Source organism: Hippichthys cyanospilos, chromosome 10 (genome assembly GCF_059441005.1).
Source record: "Hippichthys cyanospilos isolate Australia breed blue-spotted pipefish chromosome 10, RoL_Hcya_1.0, whole genome shotgun sequence".
Taxonomy (NCBI): domain Eukaryota; kingdom Metazoa; phylum Chordata; class Actinopteri; order Syngnathiformes; family Syngnathidae; genus Hippichthys; species Hippichthys cyanospilos.
The window spans coordinates 16,586,968-16,608,066 of NC_142378.1; the positions used below are offsets into that span (position 1 = coordinate 16,586,968).

Below are 21,099 nucleotides of genomic sequence, written 5' to 3' on the forward strand. Positions count from 1 at the left end.
CATTATTTGTTGTGTTTATTTTGAAGGTGGCCCTCGCAACACACATTCGAGTTGTGCTGTGTTGAAGTGTTGTTCGTCTTGGTAGGTCTTTCATTTCTTTGGCTCACCCGTAGTCCCAGGAAAAAAGTGGAAACCTGTAGCGGTATTTACTCAACCCGCTGGATTGCTTTACTATGCAGTCCTCTCCTTGTGCACCGGTGTAAAATTCAGACAAAAGTTTTTCGCGTCATCACAACAAAGGTCTTTCAGACGAAAACTGATTTATTTATTGTAATTTTTGGCCCCAAATTGCCTGAAATCCAGTGCATCCCTAAATCACTTTTCAAATGTCGGTCAGTGCTCGTAATAGTGTTTAGGCTGGCGCTGAATAACTCGTTGGCCCACAACCAGTACCCAATCAACAAATATGGTGTTGGATAAAATGTGTGTCAAAGTTCACTGCATTCAAATGGGATGTTTTCATCTATTTGTGGCGGAATCAGATAAAGAGAAGGACTTCCCATCATTTGGTACCGTTGGAGCCCGCTCATGCGTCACAGACGGCATAAATAGAGGCTGCAGCACACAGCAGGACGACACTCTGAACACACAACACATCACGTCTCAATTAACTCAGTTTTTCGTTGGGGTTTATGTGTCCCCCCCCCTCCCATTGTGCTTGTTGCATCCTGCTTAATCTCCTCTCTCTGGATGTCATGGCCAGCTCAGCACTGCAGCTGCTCGGTTTCTTCCTGTCACTGATTGGACTGGTCTCCACAGTGACCGCCATCATCATGGTGGAGTGGAAGACGCACGGCCATTCGCATCGCATCTATGAAGGCCTGTGGATGACCTGCAGCGTTGGCCACAGGACCACTTGCGAGTTCCACGACTCTCTACTCAAACTGTCAAGTAAGTAAGGCTGACACTTGATACAGGATGTGGAAAAAGTAGTTGAGCATTATTCCAAAAAGGAACACACTCTAGAAGTGACTTGGAATAAAATGACCAAAAATGATTGTGGGCAGAGACTTCATTGATTTCTCCACGTTCCCAGATCAGGTCCAGATAACCAGGGGGATTCTACTTTTGAGCTTGTTCCTGTCGGCCGTGGCATTGATGGTCTCCACTCTAGGAATGAAGTGCACCCGCTTTATGGAAGGCAGGACCAATGCCAAGGGCGTAGTGGCTAGAATTGGAGGGGTTATGTTCATGGCTTCAGGTATGATTTCTGCACCAATTTACCGTCCTTATTGTTTGAAATTAAATCAGTTTTCTCAAGAAGCATGTCAAAGAAAGGTCAGTCGATCCAAAATTCTTAGAGCAAAAAGCCTCGCTTTGGTCATAGCCACCTCATCCCCTTCAAGGAGGAGAAGGGGGGGGGGGAGTAGGAGAAGCGGCAGTAAAACAGGCCAAATAGATGTCAGTAGAAGAGGTATGGAAAAATCTAGTTGCATTCAAAGTGTAGTCTGCAAGTGTAAAAATTTGCCTTGAGTCAAAATGTAAACATTTCTTCAAGCGGTAACTACTCTTAGTTTTAGAGAGTAGTGCATTCTTGAGTACCAGAGGCAGATTTTTAAAATGTGAGACCACACACAAAAGATGAACATTTTTGCCATGTGTGTGCCACGTTATTGCTTCTTTTGGGTGCGGTGTATTTTGTTATTGTTTTGTTGGTTGCAGACTGATGAAAAAATACAATAACTAAAACATAGAGTGGTAGACTAACAAATAGGAGAAACAAGGCTAACTGTTAGCTTTTCTGGTGACTATATTATTTGATGAATGAATTTTCAGCCACAGCGGGCCAATTTTTACATTCACTCTTCTTTGCAATCAAAGTGAGCAAAAACATCCTTACCGGATGTCTTGGAATAATTATCCCAAGCGATGATCTTGTGACGTGGATTGTCTTAAAAGCCCTTCTTCCTTCCTGATCTGTTCACAGAGGCGTCTGGGGTGATAATCGTAAATGTAACCTGTTCAATATTTACGATCACAAATCCTCTTGTGTGGTCAAAGCTGAGTTTGCAAGAAGCAAACAGAGCAGCAACTGCTTTTGTTTTCAAAACCGACCATGTTGAAAAGAAATGTCCAATTTCTTAGAGCGCATACAAATGAAGCCACCTCAAAGCGGGTCGAAAACGGACGACCATTCCAAAAGTGCTTTAATTCCACCACTAAGTACTTAAATGATTTATTTTAGTTTGATAGCACCATGATTAACTTTTCCTTGAACTTATATGATAGTTAAAAACTATTACGAAATTCATAAACCACTCCCAGATGTCTTAAAAAAGTACCTGACATTCTTTGGTGAAAGTGCACACGGGAATCACAAAATAATATTCACTTGTCACTCAAAAGCTGGAATCAGTTGTTTTTTGGTGGGGGTGAGGTTGGTGGGAGCAAGTTTCTACGCTGCTTCCTTTCACTTAGCCCAAAGATTGAAGAAAACGCCAGTCCATGTAACAGTAAAGTAAAATCATCATTTGCATATGAAGTGCTTTGTTACTCATGCTAATCCGTGTATAGATCCATACACATGGGAATACGGTCCACAAATCAAACACAAATTCTCTTGATGTTGACAACATAGATGAACATTTGAGAGTCGGTTTTCAGACGCTAATACTTAAACGCTGTTAGCTAATGATGTTCAGCGCTACTTTTACGTATGTCCTGTTTACAACTGCGATAATTGGAATGAGTCTTTCACGTTCCCCTGCAAGAATTTTGGACCACTCATCTTTGCAGGATTCTTTCATCTTATTTTGGATGGATAACGAGCATGAAGTGTTCGATCAATGTCACATGACAGCATCAAAAATTGATTCCAGACTTTGACTTGGCCACTCCCAAATCTACATTATGTCCTTTTTGAACTATTCTGAGAAGAACTTCCAGGTGTGTTTCGGACCATTGCCCTGCTGCATGACCGCAGAGCACTTGAGTTTGAAACTGATTGCCTGAAGTTCTCCTTCAGGATCTTCTAATCAACAGCAGAATTCCTTTTTCCCCTCAATCGTCGCAAATTGTTCTGGTCTCAACGAAGCAAAGCAGCTTTAGATCATCACGCATCCGCCACCATACTTTATTGTTGAGCATTTTCTTTTTTTTCAAAATCTGTGCTATGTTTACGCCGGATGTAAGAGTACAGTCCAACTTATTCCAGTGAGTAGCTACCTGGTACAACACCAGATTGTGTTCTAAAACCAGAAACAAATATCTCATTCTTCATTTGCTGTCCTGTGAAATGCTCAGTGTCTTTCTTACAGTTGAGTCATTTTCTCCATTTTGTAGTTATTTGCTTTGACACTGGTTGGCTGGAGCCCCGCAGCCTTGGAAATGGCTTTGTAGTCACCTTTCAATCACCTTTTTTTTCTCATTTCTTCTGGATTTCCTTTGTATCGTGGCATGTGTTAGAAATTGTGCATTTTGTCTCTTGGTTACCAAGGACTAAGCCAGTGCTTCTCAATTATATTTTACAAATGCCCCCCTTTGGACAGAGAAACATTTTGCCCCCCCACTTGCCACGCCGACCATAAATAAGATTATTATCTATAAAAATTCAACTGTTAAACCAACTGTTTACTACTTTTTGACAGCATTTATACAGGTTAGAGGTTTGTCTAAGTCACACCTTCTCAAATAGTGTGATGGGCCCCCTGGGGGGGGGCAGGTGATGCCAGCGGGGGCTCAGATGACCACAGGTGTAAAAGTTAACATTTAGGCTTAATTTTTAACATTTGTTGAAAGATTATTTATGTTGCTTTTCTTCTTTTGTTAATGTTAAAAAAAAGAAAAATATGTTATACTTACACATTTTTTAGACATAATGACCTTATTAAGCAGAAAAAAAAGTGCATCAAAGTGCCTGGAAAAAAAAGATGACAATCCTTGTTTTATCACAATTACACTTCACATGGCAAAAACAAATCCTTTTCCCTGGGGTCATCTGCACCTCCCCTGGCATTGCCTCGCACCCCCCAAGGGGACCCGCCCCACTATTTGAGAAGGACTGGACTAAGCCCAAATGAACGATCAGTTATGCACTTGCCCAAGAATGCATGTTCTTATTCTCACAAAGGATTACCAATAAAAAATTGCACTTGCGCCTGCAATTTTGTTTCTCTTTATATCCAGAGGTTAACAAGTGTAAAAATATCAGGATCCTGGACCATTTGTGTCATTTTAAGACAACTTTGGTACTTCTCAACCCGCCAAGCAGATGAGACAAAATAGCGCCGACTTTCTCTCAGCCCAGTATCTTACACAATTGTCCAAACTGCCGTTATCATCCCATCCTCTCCGTCTTCATTCCAAATGGAAGGAAGGATCGGCTTGCCAAGGATCTTTTTCGGACTTTGTCACCTCCCCGTCCTCTAAACATTTGACATACAGCTTAAACAAAGAATTGCTTATAAAGTAAGCTATGACTGAACAATCTGCTCTTTGAATGTAAACGCTTCAAAAATACTCATTAAAAATCAAACTTTAAACTGGGAAAATGGTGTCTAATAATGATGCTTAAAGCGCACCAGTATTAAATGACTTCCAAAAACAATATTTCAAAGTAATGCCAAAGCAAAATTAAATGAGAATATTAAACATCAGTGTTTGACTACATCTGAGGTCAATTATTCAAAAGGGATATGACCATGATGTGTTTGTTCTTGGGATTTGACGTTCTTCGGGCAATTTATTGATTCAACGAAGGGGGTGAAAATCAGGTTTAGGTCTGGCCTGTGACCTCAGCTTTGCCAAAACTGCTGTTACAGTTGCTTTGCGATTTAACAGATATTTTCAAGTCAGGTAGTATAATATATATATATATATATATATATATATATATATATATATATATATATATATATATATATATATATATATATATATATATATATAAAGCAGTCTTCCAATAATATCCTCCTAATTTTCACTGGACGTTGAATTTCAGCTCAAAGAGAGAAATGCAAGCGACATGTCAACACTCTCGTGTCTTATCTTTGCGCAGGTTTAATGACGTTCATCATAACATCCTTGTATGTCAAGAAAGTCGTCGCAGACTTCCATCATTCCCATCATCTTCACACGTAATGCCACCCCACACATACACGCATGCATTCCCGCAATTCTCTGTCTGATTTTTATTTTTTTATAAATGTCTCTTTAATTAACTGTTCAACTGTGCAGCTTTGAGTTTGGCAAGGCGGTGTTTGTTAGCTGGGCTGGAGGATTCCTCACAACGTTTGGCGGAGCGTTCCTGACCTGTCAGAAGTGCTCAAGGTCAACGGCATCCAGGTCTATAAACTCAAACGGCATCTTGCAAACCAACAAGCCCAACAGCAATTATGTTTAGTTGCCAGGAAGGAGTTGCCATCATTGCCGTTGCCGTGACTGATTAATTCCTGTTAGTCATCAGCAGGCCTTCTTTGTCCTAAAATGACTCACACCTGCTTTGCACTGGGGTTTTTGATGCACGGTGGAACCTCCAAAGTTGAACAAACTAGATTTTCTGATTACTGCATATATGCCCCAAAAGTCAAACTGCCATTTTTCAGGGGGTTCAGAAGCCTCAGTGGTAATCTCTTCAACACAATTTAAATTGTGAGATAAAACATCTAAAAATTTGGTTAATGAAGAATGTATGTGTTTACTTACTTTACAATATTTCCTGCAGGGAATTATTGTTTTGAAATCACAACAGTGAGAACACACAAGTCAATCGGTGTGACATATTACTTTTAACTTTGGAGGTTCTGTTGTCTACGACGAATACTTAAATGTACTACTCACAAGTAGATTTTGTTTGTATGCTTTGTTTTTATTGTTACATACTATAATCGAATTTATGTACAGTATTTTATTAGAAAAATAAAATTGTGTTTATCTTTCTTTTTTTTTTTTTTAATGGAGTGTAATTTATTGGACAGGGTGTGGCAGTTTCTGGATAAGATGTCCCCGCATTTCTTGGGATAGAACTGAGCAATTAGCAGACATGAGACATACTGGACACGTGACAAAACACAATCAGATTGGACAGAAAGATTAGACAGTGCTTGTGCAGGAAGAAGTTACTCCTCATCAGTACTCTTCAACAATCTACATTTTTTCCCCCCACGCAACTATTTTAGGTATGCAAATAACAGGTTTTGGACATTTAAAAAAAAGTTAGAATGATGCATTAAAGATACATAGATAGATACATTAAATTTTAACATTTGTATTACATGTCTGTATTGGTTTTACTCCTTGATGACGGAGGGTAAAAGCGTTTAATAGAAATTTCTGAACAGTGCAAATCAAACCTTTACAGAAGACGCATTCAATTTTTGCGAGCTTCGTCTTGGCACGCCCCTAATTGTCGTATCGAGGGTAAATGAAATGCAGTCGTTTTAAAGCAAGCTACGTTTTATTTCGAACAATTTACGCAAAGTAGCGCACTTATTCAAGACTGTCTAGTTCGCCAACATAAGCATAACAACATCTGGTCGGGCGCTCATCTGTTTTTCAAAGTAAAAGCATAACAGCTAGTACCACACTAATACTTCTGTAGTATGCCAATGCCGTCGTATGGCTGTGAACAGTATGATACGGTAAATTAAATATTCGAATCGGTCTGCTTGGGTTCATTCATTCATTCATTCATTCATTCATTCAATATTAATAAGTAAAATGGCCTTTCAGTAATCATTGAGAGAGGAAAAAAATAATAGCTAATTGCGTACAAACTATTAGACAATAATAAAGCAAAAGTTTATATCAAATTAGCTTTGGGCTCCTCGAATGACAAATCCAATTTAGTAAATGTAAGGTAGGAATAGGGTGTATGTAAAAAGTCAAAAACTTAACGCAGACCTGTTATAAAATCACCAATGTGGACATTTTCATACTCACGTATAACTGATTTTTTTTCCTCACTCGATTTCCGCTCTCTTCAAAAGATTTCTTTTTATTGTATGAAAAAAATCTGCCTATCCGACATGTTACGGAAAGCGTCATTGGAGACTCATGTCGCACAGGCAACAGCATTTTCCCCCAGCAAAGTACGTCCTGCCTTGCTTCTTCATTGGAAATAACGGAAAGGTCTTACTCTTACCGCATACATTTTTTCACCACAAACAAAAATAAAGAGGTTTCCTAAAAATGATATAGCATTTTATTCCCTAAAACAATCTACCTGCAGAAATTTAAGAAAGATATAGATATTAATTGCAGTCTTTGGTGATGAAAACAAACATTAGTTTATTCTGGTCTTGTACAAAAACAAACAGTTTTTGTGAAGATTATAAGATTCCTTATTGACAATATTTATCCAGAATTCTCTAATGCATTATTCGGAATAATTAATACAGTATATGAAAAGACTATCTGCTTGCGATTTTCTCTTAAAATCATCTTAAAGATTACAGTTCAATGTAGTTTACAAGTTCAAAGGGAGTAGGAAGAAATCCAAAGCTACCCTTGTTTTCTATATCTCATATTTTGTTCATAATTGGTTATTCATATCCTAAAACAAAACAGGACACTCTCCTCCCACCCAATGTAAGAATACACGTAAAAACCATCGTATAAGATATCAAATGTATTCTGTATTGGACGCTCTAAATTGTCCTTATAGGCGTGATTTGGTGCATAAATGATTGTTCCTTCCTGCGTGCCCTGCAGTTGGCTGGCAAAAAGATCAAGGCGCCCCACAACGATTGCCCGAAGTCAGCTGGGGTAGGAATTGAACTGCCATTGAACTGCCACGTCTTTACCTAGGAGTGCATGTCTTTTCGACTCAAGCTTTCTTCTATTTCGTTCATTGTTTTCAAATGACATCTACAGCTATACTGCATTTAAATAGAATTATTTAAAAAAAAAAAGCTTGTGGGAGACGAAAATAATTTTCTTCCATTCGTTTCCTGTAAACCAATTAATTGCATATTACTTAATTTAAACAGGGAACGAGACTTTTGTTCACGTGATAAAAACAGCAACAACAACAACAAAAACACTCGTTTAAATAGAATTATTTAAAAAAAAAAAAACGTAATAAAAACAATGACAACAACAAAAACGCGTTTGTTGACGCCGGTGATTTGAGAATGCAATCGCGATATCTGCAGTAAGTGCTAACTACCACTAGAGAGACACCTTGTATTTCAATTGGAAGAATGAAGTCAAGTCGTGAGGAATTCTTGGGAGACAATAAGAGAAAGTGGGTAAGAAAGTTTATTCAACGTTGAAGTTCTTTTTCTTTTTTTTTCTTTTTTTTGCCACTTGAACAAAATGATCTTTTGAGTCGTTCTTGTGACCGATTTATGTGCGTTACTTGGAATAAACACTTTATTGACGACAATCGAGACTCGCCGAAGACCCCCAGTGGAGAGAAGAGTGTTGCCCATTCATTTGAAGGAGGAGGAGCCACCGGAGCCAAAGTGGGGGCCCGACCAGTTCGTAAACGTGCGTTCCAGAAGAACCCTTTACTCTCCCAGTCCTCCGCCCCCAGCATGCTGCGCGACACCTCCGGAGCTTTTAAATGGGCGGCAAGTCAAGGTTGACGGCCTAGTGTCGACTGACAGCCACCTTGAGTCGCGACGTCATCGCCAGCCACCAGAATGGACGCCAACTTCTTCGTCGTCTTCTCCGCTGCCCTGCTCGCCTGCGTCCCCTCGTCCTCGTCCTCCCTGAAGCCTTACGACCTGTTGTACGAGGACGCGGTGCGGGCGTTCGACGGCGGCGACTACGGCGGCGTGGTGCGCACCATGGAGCAAGCGCTCAGCAGCTACGCCGGAGTTCGGCGCTCCAGAGTCCGCTGCCGGCTCAAGTGTCAGGACCAGCATCCGTTCGCTGACACCTTCTCCGAGTTGGACTTCTTCGGCGTGCTCCTGCGCAGAGCGGCGTGCATGGACGGCTGCATCGAGCAAGACATCGGCGTGCAGTCAGTGCATAAAGTCAGCGAGGATGTGGTGCAGGACTTCCACAGGCGGATCCCTTACAACTATCTCCAACTGGCTTATCTCAAGGTAGGCACTGACAATGGTGGGGTTTCTCAACCACTTGTGAATGGACACCATTGTTGTCCACTCAGCGGGGTTGGTTGATGTCCCTGCTGTTTTCCTCCTTCTCCTCCTCCTCCTCCTCATCATCATCAACATCAACATCACCATCATCTGTTGCTGATGGAAGATGTTGGTAGTTAATTAAAAACAAACATTCTCTGCTGCCCTAAGCGCTGACCTTTACTTTTACAAATGACATTTTAACATAGGTTACTGGCAACGTGATAGTGGTGGTGTTTAACTGTTGAACAAGTCAGGTATCCCCCCCTCCAAAAAAAAAAAAAAAAAAACTTTATAAAAAACTTTTACTCATGCAAGGAGCATGAGTATGCAACATCTGACAAGGTAGGCCTACATCAACGGTGTCCAAACTACGGACTGCGGCATATAGAAAAAAATGGCGTTTGATATGGCCGGCAAAGACAGTGCAAAAAAAGCGAGAAACATAGGTAAAAAAAAAATATGATGCCACTAGTATTAAGAAATCACTATATATATACTATATATATATATATATATATATATATATATATATATATATATATATATATATATATATATATATATATATATATATATATATATATATATATATATATATATATATATATATATATATATATATATATCCTACACAATAAATCAGCAGATTTTCTAAACACGCAAGATATAATGAAAAACAATTGACGACAATTTGTACTCCAAACACAGTGCCGACTCAGGTGCTTTTCAGTGTATGTATGGGATACAGGGCACCCAAAGAATCTTGAAAATTCTCTAATTATTTGTCTTTTCACTTTCAACTGAAAATAATTCAATAGCACTTTATCAAATGGGCAAAACAAATAAAAATACAAACTATATATAAGTGCTTCTTTGACTGATCATTCTGTGTTTAATAAATTAAAGGCAATGCATTTTAAGTGGCCCTTGCATCCTTCCAATTTTATGTATGTGGTCCTGAAACAAAAAAAATGGACATCCCTGGGCTGCATGCACAATTAAAAGAGGGTCATTTCACATCATTTCATCAACTTTCTAAAAGTCTTCTCTGAATTTCTTAAAAAAATAATTAATTACCAAGACACAGTTGTTAAGAATAAATCCAAAATTTGGTCTCTACTGTCAATAACTGGATCTCTTTAGAACAATGGTGCCTGTGTGTTTTATATAACCTGCAAAAACATTAACTATGGCCCAAAATGTAATTATAAAAACACACAAAATTGCAGAGGAACTCTTATTAAAAGTCCCCAACTGAAATGGCCCCTTTAGGAAAACAACCGCTGTGCAGACTGCACCTAATGAAGTGCCCAATGAGTATACACAGGGGGGACTTGCATCATCATTTTCTGCATTAAATCCAGACGCATCTCAAAAGCATCATTGTTCAATCAACCGTGTAGATTGATGGCTAACACAGATCAGAATGCGCTGTAATATTTTAGCACATTCAAGATTCAAAGTGTTTATTGTCATGTATACGCTAATGATGATGTTTGTCATCATGACAACATGTCACAAAAACTGACTGATAGTTATAGGTGGGCACGATACATTACATTTTCGTCACTTCTCTATCATTCTATTTCAACATTTTTAGTTCATCTGCTGATTTTCTTTGCCTCCAGGTATTCAGGCAGACAAATGGAAGTGAGTGTATTTGCAGGTAGTTTTATACAGATCTCTGCTAGTTGTGTCTTCACATGAGACATTGAAGCTATTTGTTCAGCATTCTTCACATTTCCTGAGCTCTATTTTCCCATGTGATCCATGTGTTTGGCTGGGATGTTGTTGATCACCCCGCGTGGGAACAATTCAAAACACTGACAAAACACTGATAAAAAAAAAAAAAAAATAGAGGAGTGAGCAACAAAGTGTAATTTTAAATGTACACCACAAGAGTGGAAATTGTGTCTAAATCAGCAAGGACAGATGACTTTTACATCATTGCATAGTAATCCTGAAGTAGCTGACCAAACAATCTGATCCAAAGAAACGTAAGACTCACGTAAGAGTGGTTTCCCCATGAAGCAACCCCTGAAAAATGCAGGTATTCTGTAACCAGCTAGGAATTGGTTGAAACTAGTAGCAGGTTGAAACTAGTAGCAGGTGAAAAGTCAAGCATGACCATGTCTTAGCTGTATTAGGTGAAAATGTGAACTTTTTTAGATGGCTGAAGAGGGTAATAGAATGAGTAGAGTTCATTCAATGAGTGAATTAAACAAGTAGTAAATGTCTTGCTCTCCTGGTGGTCATAGTATTCAATTTTGTGTGTGAAATATTGTCAATTGGCATTGATGCAAAATGGACTGCACTAATTGGCTCATCCAATGAAAGGAGACCTATTATTGTATCATTGCAGCAGATTTTTTTTTTTAATGTCTATGCTAATTAGACTTTATAAAATCTGAATTTTTGGGGCCGATCACGATACGATCACTAGATGCGGCAATAAAACTGTTTTAATACCTTGTTTAGGTATTTCATATTCTTGTACACTGTTTATAAGGGCATCAGAAAAAGTATTTGTATAATAGTTATAAAATCATTTTTTTTAACAATATTTTCCCTGCCCAAAGTTGACAGAGATGAAAGTACAAATTTGAATGACCGACAGTAGGCATTCAAGAACTGGCCAGACACAAAGTGGAAGTTGAGTCGAGACAAACAAAAACAACTGTGAAACACAAATATTACACGCAACAACTTACTGTAATTAAATTATTATATGTTAATTCAGTTACTTTGCACCACTAAGTACAGAAGGAATTGATGATGAGTAAAAAATTCCTCTAATTCTATAATTTGAGGAATCACACAAATGAAAATAAAATTTGAATCCAAAAAACAATGAAAACTGAAACGATACGTCTTAAAATGATGCATGAAAATATATCACAAGGGTCAAGGGGGCGCTGGAGCCTATCCCAGCTGTCTTCGGGCAGGAGGCAAGTGTAACACCAGGTTGCTAGTCAATCTTAGAATATCATAACATTTAGCACAAAAAAGCTGCATTAAAATTAAAACACTGACAATACTCATTTTCAGAGCCATAGTTAGCAGTTTTCTCATTAATAATTTCCAGACTTGTACGGGATGTTGCTTGTTATGTTGCAGTCCCTAAGTCGATTGGCTGCCGCGAGGTGATGTTTGAAAAAAAAAATCCCTTTTTTTCTTTTTCAACTGGTGTTTCCCGTTTTTGGCCAAGCATTTGTGATTTTCATTTTCGGTAAAACATTTTCATTTCGACACATCCCTAATTTACTGGAAATACTTTACTCTTTTTGAAAATTTACTCTGTTTAGAATGTGACCAAATTGACAAAATAAGAGTTGAATGCACTGGATAAGCTTTTTTCCTGTTTTACACGACTCCTCTAAAATACTAGTCTCCAAAAACCAATTACTTGATGGATTTGGTTGTTGATTTCCCCTGTGTTCTACCAAGAAATAGTAGTCAAATGGCAAACTTTAGTCATTATTACAACATGATAGCTTCAACCATAATCTGCTTTTCATTCTTGTGTGTAATAGTTTACAATTAAGTGTTAACCGCAAACCCTCAGACGGTCCACTTTCCACATTGTCATCTACTTGGAGCTCAAATGAGATGCTGGCAGCAGCCCCTCACGAGGAGCTGAGAGCCATTCGTCTGACATCGCAGCTCCGCATACCCGGTGATGACGCACAACTTCCATGCTCAAATTTGGATAGATGTTGTGCGACCCGGACTTGTCTGGTTTGGACATTTCCTTTGGAATCAGCAGACTAAACTGATTCATTCCCAAAGCGCTGAACATTTTGTCATCATCCTTTTTTTTTAATTTGAGTCATGGCTGTGAAGTAGCTTGTCTATCAGTTGAGGCGAGGCAGAACTTGGTTTTTCCTATTGGCCAGACTGTCCGTTAGTGCGCACGCGGTGTCCTCATCTTGCGTGTTTATAGTATAGTAGGCATGCACACTTAAGCTCACGTGTACTTCAGAGGCACTCAGTGGTATTTGTGTAAATAAATATCGTTCCTCCTGCGCTCAGAATTCCACCTTTACACGTCTCGTGTCGGTACAATGCGGCCTTTTGGGCCCATTAGAAGAGGCATCCACAGGCTCCAAATGTTGGAGCCGCTCCGGGTTGCGTATGTCCCTGCCTCGCCAATCATTTAGCGCTGGCAAATATTTTATTTTCCTGTTGTGGTCTGTTTGCTTTGCTTTAAAAAGAGTGGCGGACTGTCGCACCGACTGGGCTGGAACCTTGTGGCCTCCACGGGTCTGGGGAACCGACCACAGAATGATCAAAGAGCCCAGGCGTCACTGCTCCTGATGCTATCAGCAGCTGCCGGGCTCTTAATCAAACAGTGCTGTTTATTGTTCCTAGTCTCATTTGACCTAAATGTATGCTGTAAGAGTTCATTCAGTAGGTGAGAAATGCAGACGGTCGTGCTACTTTCTATATTCCATACGTGCTAACTTTGGATTTTGAAGATTAAGGAGATGTGTTCTTCTACGAGATTTTTTCTTTAACGACATTTGCATAATATTCGATGGGGTTGGAGCAGGAGCTGTGACTGATCAGGAGATGGGGTGGGAAATTGGGAGTCTATCGCAAAAACTGGGTTGTCAAGAATTAAATTCAGAATCACGACTGGATGCTGTTTTTTTTTTTAAATATTATCATTAAACATATGTCTTTACTTCATTGGGGCCAAATTGTGTAGTGTGTTTTGACTGGTGTTGCAGCTGAAAATATTTTTGCTGTACAAACCCTATCAAACGTGGGCCAAAACATATTTCGTCTTGGGTAAGCAACGTGTCTACTGTTGTTGTTTTTTACCACCTGTGTGTTTGTCTTTCTTTTAGCTAATACTTGTCAGTTGAAACCTGGCAAAGGCATTTATACATTTGTTTAAATTAGAGTTGTGAAAGCAGTAACATTTTTTTAATTCATTAATCACAAAAAAAAAATCACAAATTAATCATGATTAATGACATTTTTCTGCAACTATTTTAGACCGACTTTCTAACATATTTTATTGAGGAATTTCTTGGAATGAACGAACTAAATAATGTTTTAAAATATTTTGTTTCAAAGACTGTTGTAATAGAGTTCTTTGCTCCTTTTAAATAATTATTTTCTCGTAAAATACGTTTGAGCTCTGAAATTGTTAGACATTTTTCTTCTCACAATAATAGTTCTCAAAAACTTTAGTTTTGCTCATTAGCATCACATTCCAGCAGCCTTCGCAAGGACCTGTGGAAGTCACTTGAGTTGGTTGTTTTGCTTTGAGATGCTACGTCAAAAATGGACAACTAATGCGGTGTTTGAACTTTGCTTTGCAAAGTGCACAATTTTTTTATTTTTCTAAAGAGCCATTAGGTAACATTTTAAAGTCAATCTACATAGCTGTCCACCTATTGCTACTTTGAGACAGCAGTTTGAAGTGACCCAATTTAGATTTTTTTTTTTTTTTGCCATCTTCTTTTAATGGCAGTTTGAATGACACATCGTGGGTTGTTTTTTTTTTTTTTTGCGACCTAGTCCCGAACCCAATCAATATTCGATGTTTTTGTCATGTGACATCAGTTTGAACGGCCAAATCGCTTTCATCTGACCAACAAGTGACTAACGTCGCAATAATGTGCTCAAGAAGGCGGAAGTTTGTTGGAAATAACAAAACATAAAGCAGGACGAAATAAAAAACTTCACCTTTATCCTCTTATCCAATTTCCTCCTGAAATTTGACAAATTGAAAACAATTCTAGCTCCATTACGGCAACCATTTCAACAATGAAAGGTACTCAATTTGGCCGTCCATTGTGGTGCGTCTGTAAACACAAACAATCTAGTCAAATCTGTAAATTTAATTCAAATTAGTCAATGTAAGCCTTGGGAATTAATTTAAGATTCGTGAAATGGTTCATGACTCATTTTGCAGGTTTTAATTGTGTAAATCAAATTCTCTTGTTTGTACCTACTGTGGAATACATCTCAGAGAGAAAGCATGTGCGGGCTTCCTGTGAAACTTGTTGGTGTACTGTATAGAATGGTCATGTGAAATGTTCATGAGCCACTCAAGTAGAATGTTTTGACTTGACCACAGCACAGCAGGGAGCTTAATGCTTGTGTACGTTTTTTTCAGTCATGGAAAAGGAAGTCTTCTAGTGTGTGCAGACATGTTGCCGTCCAATAATCTTTGTTTTTTAACCAATTTACTCCTAGACATTAAATCAATCAGCTAAACAAAATAGCTGTTGTTTTAGGAGGATGTGTTCACGTTCTGTTCCCCCCATGAACTTAGAATTGGACCAGTGCTTGGAATTTAGATCAAGAGTTTCAATGGAAACAATGTTTTTGAGGATCAGAGTGAAATAAAAGGACAGATGATGTTTTTCTCATCTGTTGGAAAAAAATAAGGCGAGGTTAAGGAAGGGTGAGAAAAGCTTGTCCTTTGCATTATTTCAAACAGATGAACACATTTCTTTTTTTTTTTTAAAGACAAGTTGGTTTGATTGGTTGTCACAAAGTTGGATTGATGTGTTCAGTGTATCCCCTGGGTCACAGAGGGGTTAAGGTGGTTGCTAAGTAACGGTGAAGCTAAAAGACAAGGTACCAGGATCCCTGTAGATTACAGCCGAAGGCCTTTCTGCCGGGAGAGCCAGACAGTGTGGCACTTGGCCATGCCAAAGGTCTCCTGCATGACTGGACTTGAGCTGATAGCACCTGATAGGAATGTGTGCAGTTCAGGACACTATATTGTATATTCGCCTAATGAGGTAATGAGAAGGAGTCTGCTTGTTGGCTTGGTGATCTTATTTGAGCCAGTTGGTTCAAAAGCAGGACTTCATTTGATTTCTTCTTAAACTGGAACGCAGGCTTGCGCACCAGACCTCAAAATCCCCTAACAGTGTGCACAACAGCTGGCCAAGCACATTTTACATATTGTACAGTATGTAAAAATGGAAGCTTGGGTGTGTCTGTGTGTACACACTGATGTTTCTTGTGGGTGTATTGCACTTGAAGTTAGAATTAGTCTGACATAAATAGGGTGAACTAAAATGCAATGCGTCTGATTCAGGTTTCCCTACTGTCTAGCATGCATGATTTTTTTCTTTTGGCAGCTTTCCACAAGTCAGCGCAGATAGCATCACAACCTGTCATCCTCTGAACACAACCTATTCCCTTTTAGCCTCTCATCACAACGTGAAAAATGTCGACAAGCTAGTTAATAAACAAATCAGGCCAGTAGGTGGCAGCTAGTTTGTCGAGAAAGACTCCATATCACAAACACACGACGCGTACATGTACAATTTCTTGGTTGATTGTTCAAGTGTTTTCAGCATTGATGAACATTGTCTCACAAAACTTCCTGTTATCACACAAAGCATTTCCCTAAACAGCCGTGGGTAATGTTGAAAATAATGCTACTGGAAATATTTTAGATCACTTTGCCCTATGGTGACAGACTTTCCGTGGACAGTTCATTTTGCCTTATTGACCCGTCGGCTTTTTTTTTTTTTTGAAAATTCAATGAAATGGAACTCAAATCCTACATTATATGGTTAAAAAATAACTTTTTTGTATCCAGTCATACTTAGGGATGGGAATTTATTAGATTTTGATGATTCAGATTCAGTTTTTGAATCATTTTAAGGATTAAATTCTTTCTTGGCATTTCTATCCACTCCTCTATGGAAATAAAGGAATAAACAGGTAGGTTAGCCTCCATTCTAATTTTATTTTGTATGTGCGAGCGTATCTGTGCGTGCTCTCGCATACATGTCGACTTTGCTTACTTTTTTCATCCTTCCTTGTAAAATGTAACCAAGCGTTTGAGCGCTTGCACCATGAGGCACCATGCTGCGTTACTACTATAATAACGTTGCCATACATTTGTTGAGTTGACGGTACAGCGTTCGTAACATCTTCCCAACGCTCTCTTGCATCCTCACCATACTCCTTGAGCCGTGCGTTCTCACTGGCCAATTAAAGATCTTTCCTAGTCTTTCCAAAAATGCTGGCCTCAGCACCGTCTCCCTTTTATGGAGTTCCCATCACTTACTGTAGCTTTCATTGGCCAAACTTGCTTCTATGCTGTTTAAAATGGTGATCAAATCTCCAAAACGACCCCACTAAAACAACCTGAGAAAGCCAAAAGTAGCTCCAACACGTGGCTTTTTATCTAAAGGCCTCTGGAGATGGTGGGATGTATTACAGTGTTAACCTTCCATCATCAGGCACTCAGGCCAAAGATTCATTGCAGTAAATGTTCCAAACAGTGCAGATGGTGTTTAATATATTAAAGGAAAAAAGTGAAGTCAGCTTCACATCATCTCCTTCTGGCTCATTTTAATGACAAACTAAACTGATTAACAGAGTGAAAAGTGAGACGAATTACTCAAGGCAGAAAATCCTTGACAGTTTTTTGGTTTCTTACCTTTTTTGAGGCCCAAACGAAGTCCTCACGAGTTACGTTTGCTGGAGGCATATATGCAATCAATGATTTTCTCAAGTCCCGCTATCACTTATACCTGATGTCAATTTCAATAGTTAAATGATAACATCTTTTTTGATTTGTCATGGCAAACGTAGCTTTTTGCATTTTAAAGTCATTTGATTGCTATGATGTGAATATTCTACCTTAAACCACATGGCTTGATTCCAAGTCTCTGAATCATACTGTTTAAGAGCTTTTAAACCAGATTGACCAGATGTGTGCGCATGTCCATCGAATCATCAGTCAAATTTTGCACATGTGTCCGGCACTCAGCGGGCGTAAAGCAAGAGACCTTGGACTATGAGCTTGTCATTATCAATTAATCAAATTGAAAATACGTACATTGTCATTACCTCAGAAGAATTATGTTCAGAAGTGAACCCAAAGTCTATCCTCATTCCCAAATTAAATGTTCGTGAATAATGTGGCCTCATTCAATTCCTCTAAATTGCCATCTGCAAACAATATTGGTTAATACAATAATTTTCCACGTTTGGCTTGTACTTTGGCAAGTTTTAGTGTTTATGGTCACTACTATTTGCATGTTTACTTCATAGTTCAGAGTTAGCACGGTGTAAGAGCCCATCAGAGAAAGTAAACTTTTTGGAGGATAGAACCTCGGACAGACACTTCAAGGCAACGTCTTACCTCACATGGATCCGCTGAAGGGAAGACATCAGTCTTCTGCAATATTAACACTGGACAAATAATCATTGCACACATGTTGCTATCATAAACACTTGTGTGACATGGCCAAGGCTTCTAGAAAGCTTAGCAGTTGAGTGGTGTCCAATGTCAGGTTTTAGGAATAGAAACCGCTTGAATTTGATGTTATGAATTTGAAAGGACAAGAGTTTTGGGAATATGTAGTTTTGGGGGGAAAAAACTATGTGGACGGCGTAACAATTTGAATTGACGGGACACCAAACGTGACGCGAGACAGCCAATCAGTTTTGGGATGGTTAAAAACATAAATATTGATAAATATTACTCAGCCATCAAGAGTAAAAGTACACGTTTTCAGAGTGAGATATAACTGAACAATAAAAACATAAGCGCTTGAAGAATTCTTAACACAATTCTCAACACAAAATAAATGAAACCAAAAAGGTAACAACAATTGTTAACACGAATACGGCTAGGACCTAAATGACTAACGGAGAAAGTAAACAGGAAATACAGCGCAGCCTTCTAGATTAAAAGCAGATATTTAAGATAACACTGCTAAGGAAAAATTACAAACTGGAACACTTGGAGAATTCATAACAGAATAAATCTCATCTTAATGCCTCTGCTTATGAACACAAATGGATTCAGATGTTTGTTCGGTCTGCTTGCTTCTTTTGATGAAAATCATGTGGTACAACCTTGCTTAACAAAAGATGCTGTAAACAACCACTCTGGCTGCTGACACCGAGCTGATTCCATCCGCTTCCACCCTCCCAATCGCCCCATGATCATAATTATTGTAAGAATATGTTTGAATACTAATGTAAAATGTGTGTTCTTATATATAAGGAGAATTGTACATTTACAACATTTGGACATTTAAACCAGATGATGAGTTGACTAAACAAGATTTCGTATGTGCAATATACATTTAAGTTTCGTTTAGTGTTCTCCAATATAATTTGTCATTACAATTCAAATTTAATAAACCTTTTATCAAATGTACTACTTTAAAGTCACTAATATCTGTCTAGCATCATTAATAGCTGCCATTCAGTAGCTGGATTAAGTTATTTTTTCCAAGCAAAACATCACTGGCAAAATGCCTTCTCTTCAATGGTGAATATTGAACTAACCTTCTCACAAGAGTTAACAGCTTGCAAGGTAGAAATTTAATTGCTGGTGTAGTAAAAATCCAGAGACTCTAAATATTCCTTTCATGCCTCTTTCCGTGAAAACCCAGTCTTGCTTTTGGTTAATTATAGGTGTGCTTGGTAACGAAATCCTGCATACCTCTAGCACATGCTTGCTTTAGTTGGGCTTCTTGCCCCAACTTAAATAAATCATACACATTGTAAACGACGTAATCCCCTATACGTAAACATAACCATGCACTATTAAGACTCAAATCCACTGTGCAGTCATTTTGAAGAAGATCATCTGTTACATACAAATTACTTAAGGGCTACACCTACTTATTAACGGAAAGCCTTCCAAAGGGCTCACCTTGTTGCCTGGTTACTAAGAAACCGAGACACAAACAAGGCTAATAACAGGGATGGAGCTCTGTATGGTTTACCGTACAGAATCTCCTCATCTGTAAGAAATTTTGTTGAGGCTTGGGATGAGATGGCGGTCTTATCAAATTAACATTAGCTACTAAAAGTACAGCAAAATGTTCTCACTTTTAGTTGAGAGCAGGGGTGACAAACTCATTTTGGCCACATGGAGGAATACCTATTCTCAAGTGGGCCGGACTGGTAAAATTATGGTATATAACTTAAAAAGCATTCAGCTTGTAGATTTTTGTGTCATTATATAATATTGTAAAATATTTAGTGATAGTTCCTAGTGAGAATTTGCTGCATATTTCGTTTTTAGTGAACCTGCAGTGTTCCAGTTTTGAAATTCAATTGAAATTTTGAAAATCTGGTCGGTATTGTCAGCATCTGAGAGTATTTGAGCTCTTGGTTTTCATTGACATGTAAGAATGTAAAGCTAGTTTCTTTACTCGTCTTGTAGTTATTCTGGGTTTGTGTAGAAAGTTTTTCACTTTTTCTTGTCTGCTCATGCATCCAAATTCTGTTCCTCACGTGAGAGCTGGTAACATCATGTTGATAGATTTTGGCCGTGTTGGAATTTCCTAAAGTGAAAATTTAATGGTTTTACCACAGGTGGTATCACATCATCTTGACAGTCCTTAATGTCATTTTCAGACCATCAGCCACATTCAGTTTTCGACTTTGTAAATAAAAACAAAAACTTTCCTGACAACTTTTACAACACTGTGATTAACCTTCTCACTGTAATTTTGTCTAAAGAAACTTCATCCTCACTTTTTTTTTTTGAACACTCACTTTTTTTTTTTTTTGAACACTCATGTGGGTGTTCACTCATCACAGCCAAGAATAACGTGCTGCCGGGTGCCGTGTGGTTTCTGTGATGTGCTGGCATGTCGTACACCCTTTCATGTTTTCCACGGGCAACTTGCTTCTACAGTACAGCCCTGGTGCGGATTCTGGTCAAGGCATTCATGTTTTAGTTTGCAGTCAGCATGTTGGAGGCCTTAGCTGACACTGTGCGTGTGTTGCGAGAGGTGTAGCCAAGAAGTTCTGTAATACGACACAGGCTTGCTGTCATTTCAATGGTAGGATGATCTCATTAGTGTTTTGAGAGCAACGGGGGACAGTGAAGTCAAAGATGACCTGAAAAACATTCTGCCGCCTTCTGAAGTCACTTTTAGTCCAGTGTTCAGCAATTGTATTTGACATAATGTTTATTTAGTCAGCTCAACATGTAGGTTGGTTTTCTTTCATATTCTTTTTAATCGATCCTTCCTAAAATAACTGAATCATGTCCATGCTTGTCAAGTGACTGCTCAGATGATTTTTGAGTGAAGATTGCAACTCA

General features: G+C 38.7%; 2 protein-coding genes across 2 annotated transcripts in view; both read left to right on the forward strand.

The window, feature by feature from the left end:
* The first annotated feature begins 561 nt into the window (after nt 1-561).
* LOC148417333 (claudin-1) lies at nt 562-5,877 on the forward strand. The gene is made up of 4 exons (XM_088425032.1): nt 562-891; nt 1,037-1,201; nt 4,997-5,075; nt 5,176-5,877. The coding sequence occupies exons 1-4, from the start codon at nt 633-635 to the stop codon at nt 5,339-5,341; spliced, it is 669 nt and encodes a 222-aa protein (XP_088281158.1). The 5' UTR covers nt 562-632; the 3' UTR covers nt 5,342-5,877.
* A 2,514-nt stretch (nt 5,878-8,391) lies between these two features.
* The window catches only part of p3h2 (prolyl 3-hydroxylase 2), a 56,299-nt gene continuing 43,591 nt past the window's right edge, over nt 8,392-21,099 (forward strand). The window contains exon 1 of the mRNA XM_088426390.1: nt 8,392-8,993. Within this exon, the coding sequence (XP_088282516.1) occupies nt 8,586-8,993 (408 nt within the window). The 5' untranslated portion in view covers nt 8,392-8,585. The remainder of the gene's footprint in view (nt 8,994-21,099) is intronic.

What these genes read in the sequence shown, in the direction of transcription:
- LOC148417333 (XM_088425032.1), top strand. Translation starts at nt 633, where the DNA reads ATGTGTCCCCCCCCCTCCCATTGTGCTTGTTGCATCCTGCTTAATCTC. An exon ending in CTCTCTACTCAAACTGTCAA is followed by an intron (nt 892 to 1,036) that starts GTAAGTAAGGCT and finishes CCACGTTCCCAG; the next exon opens with ATCAGGTCCAGATAACCAGG. An exon ending in CATTCCCATCATCTTCACAC is followed by an intron (nt 5,076 to 5,175) that starts GTAATGCCACCC and finishes TCAACTGTGCAG; the next exon opens with CTTTGAGTTTGGCAAGGCGG.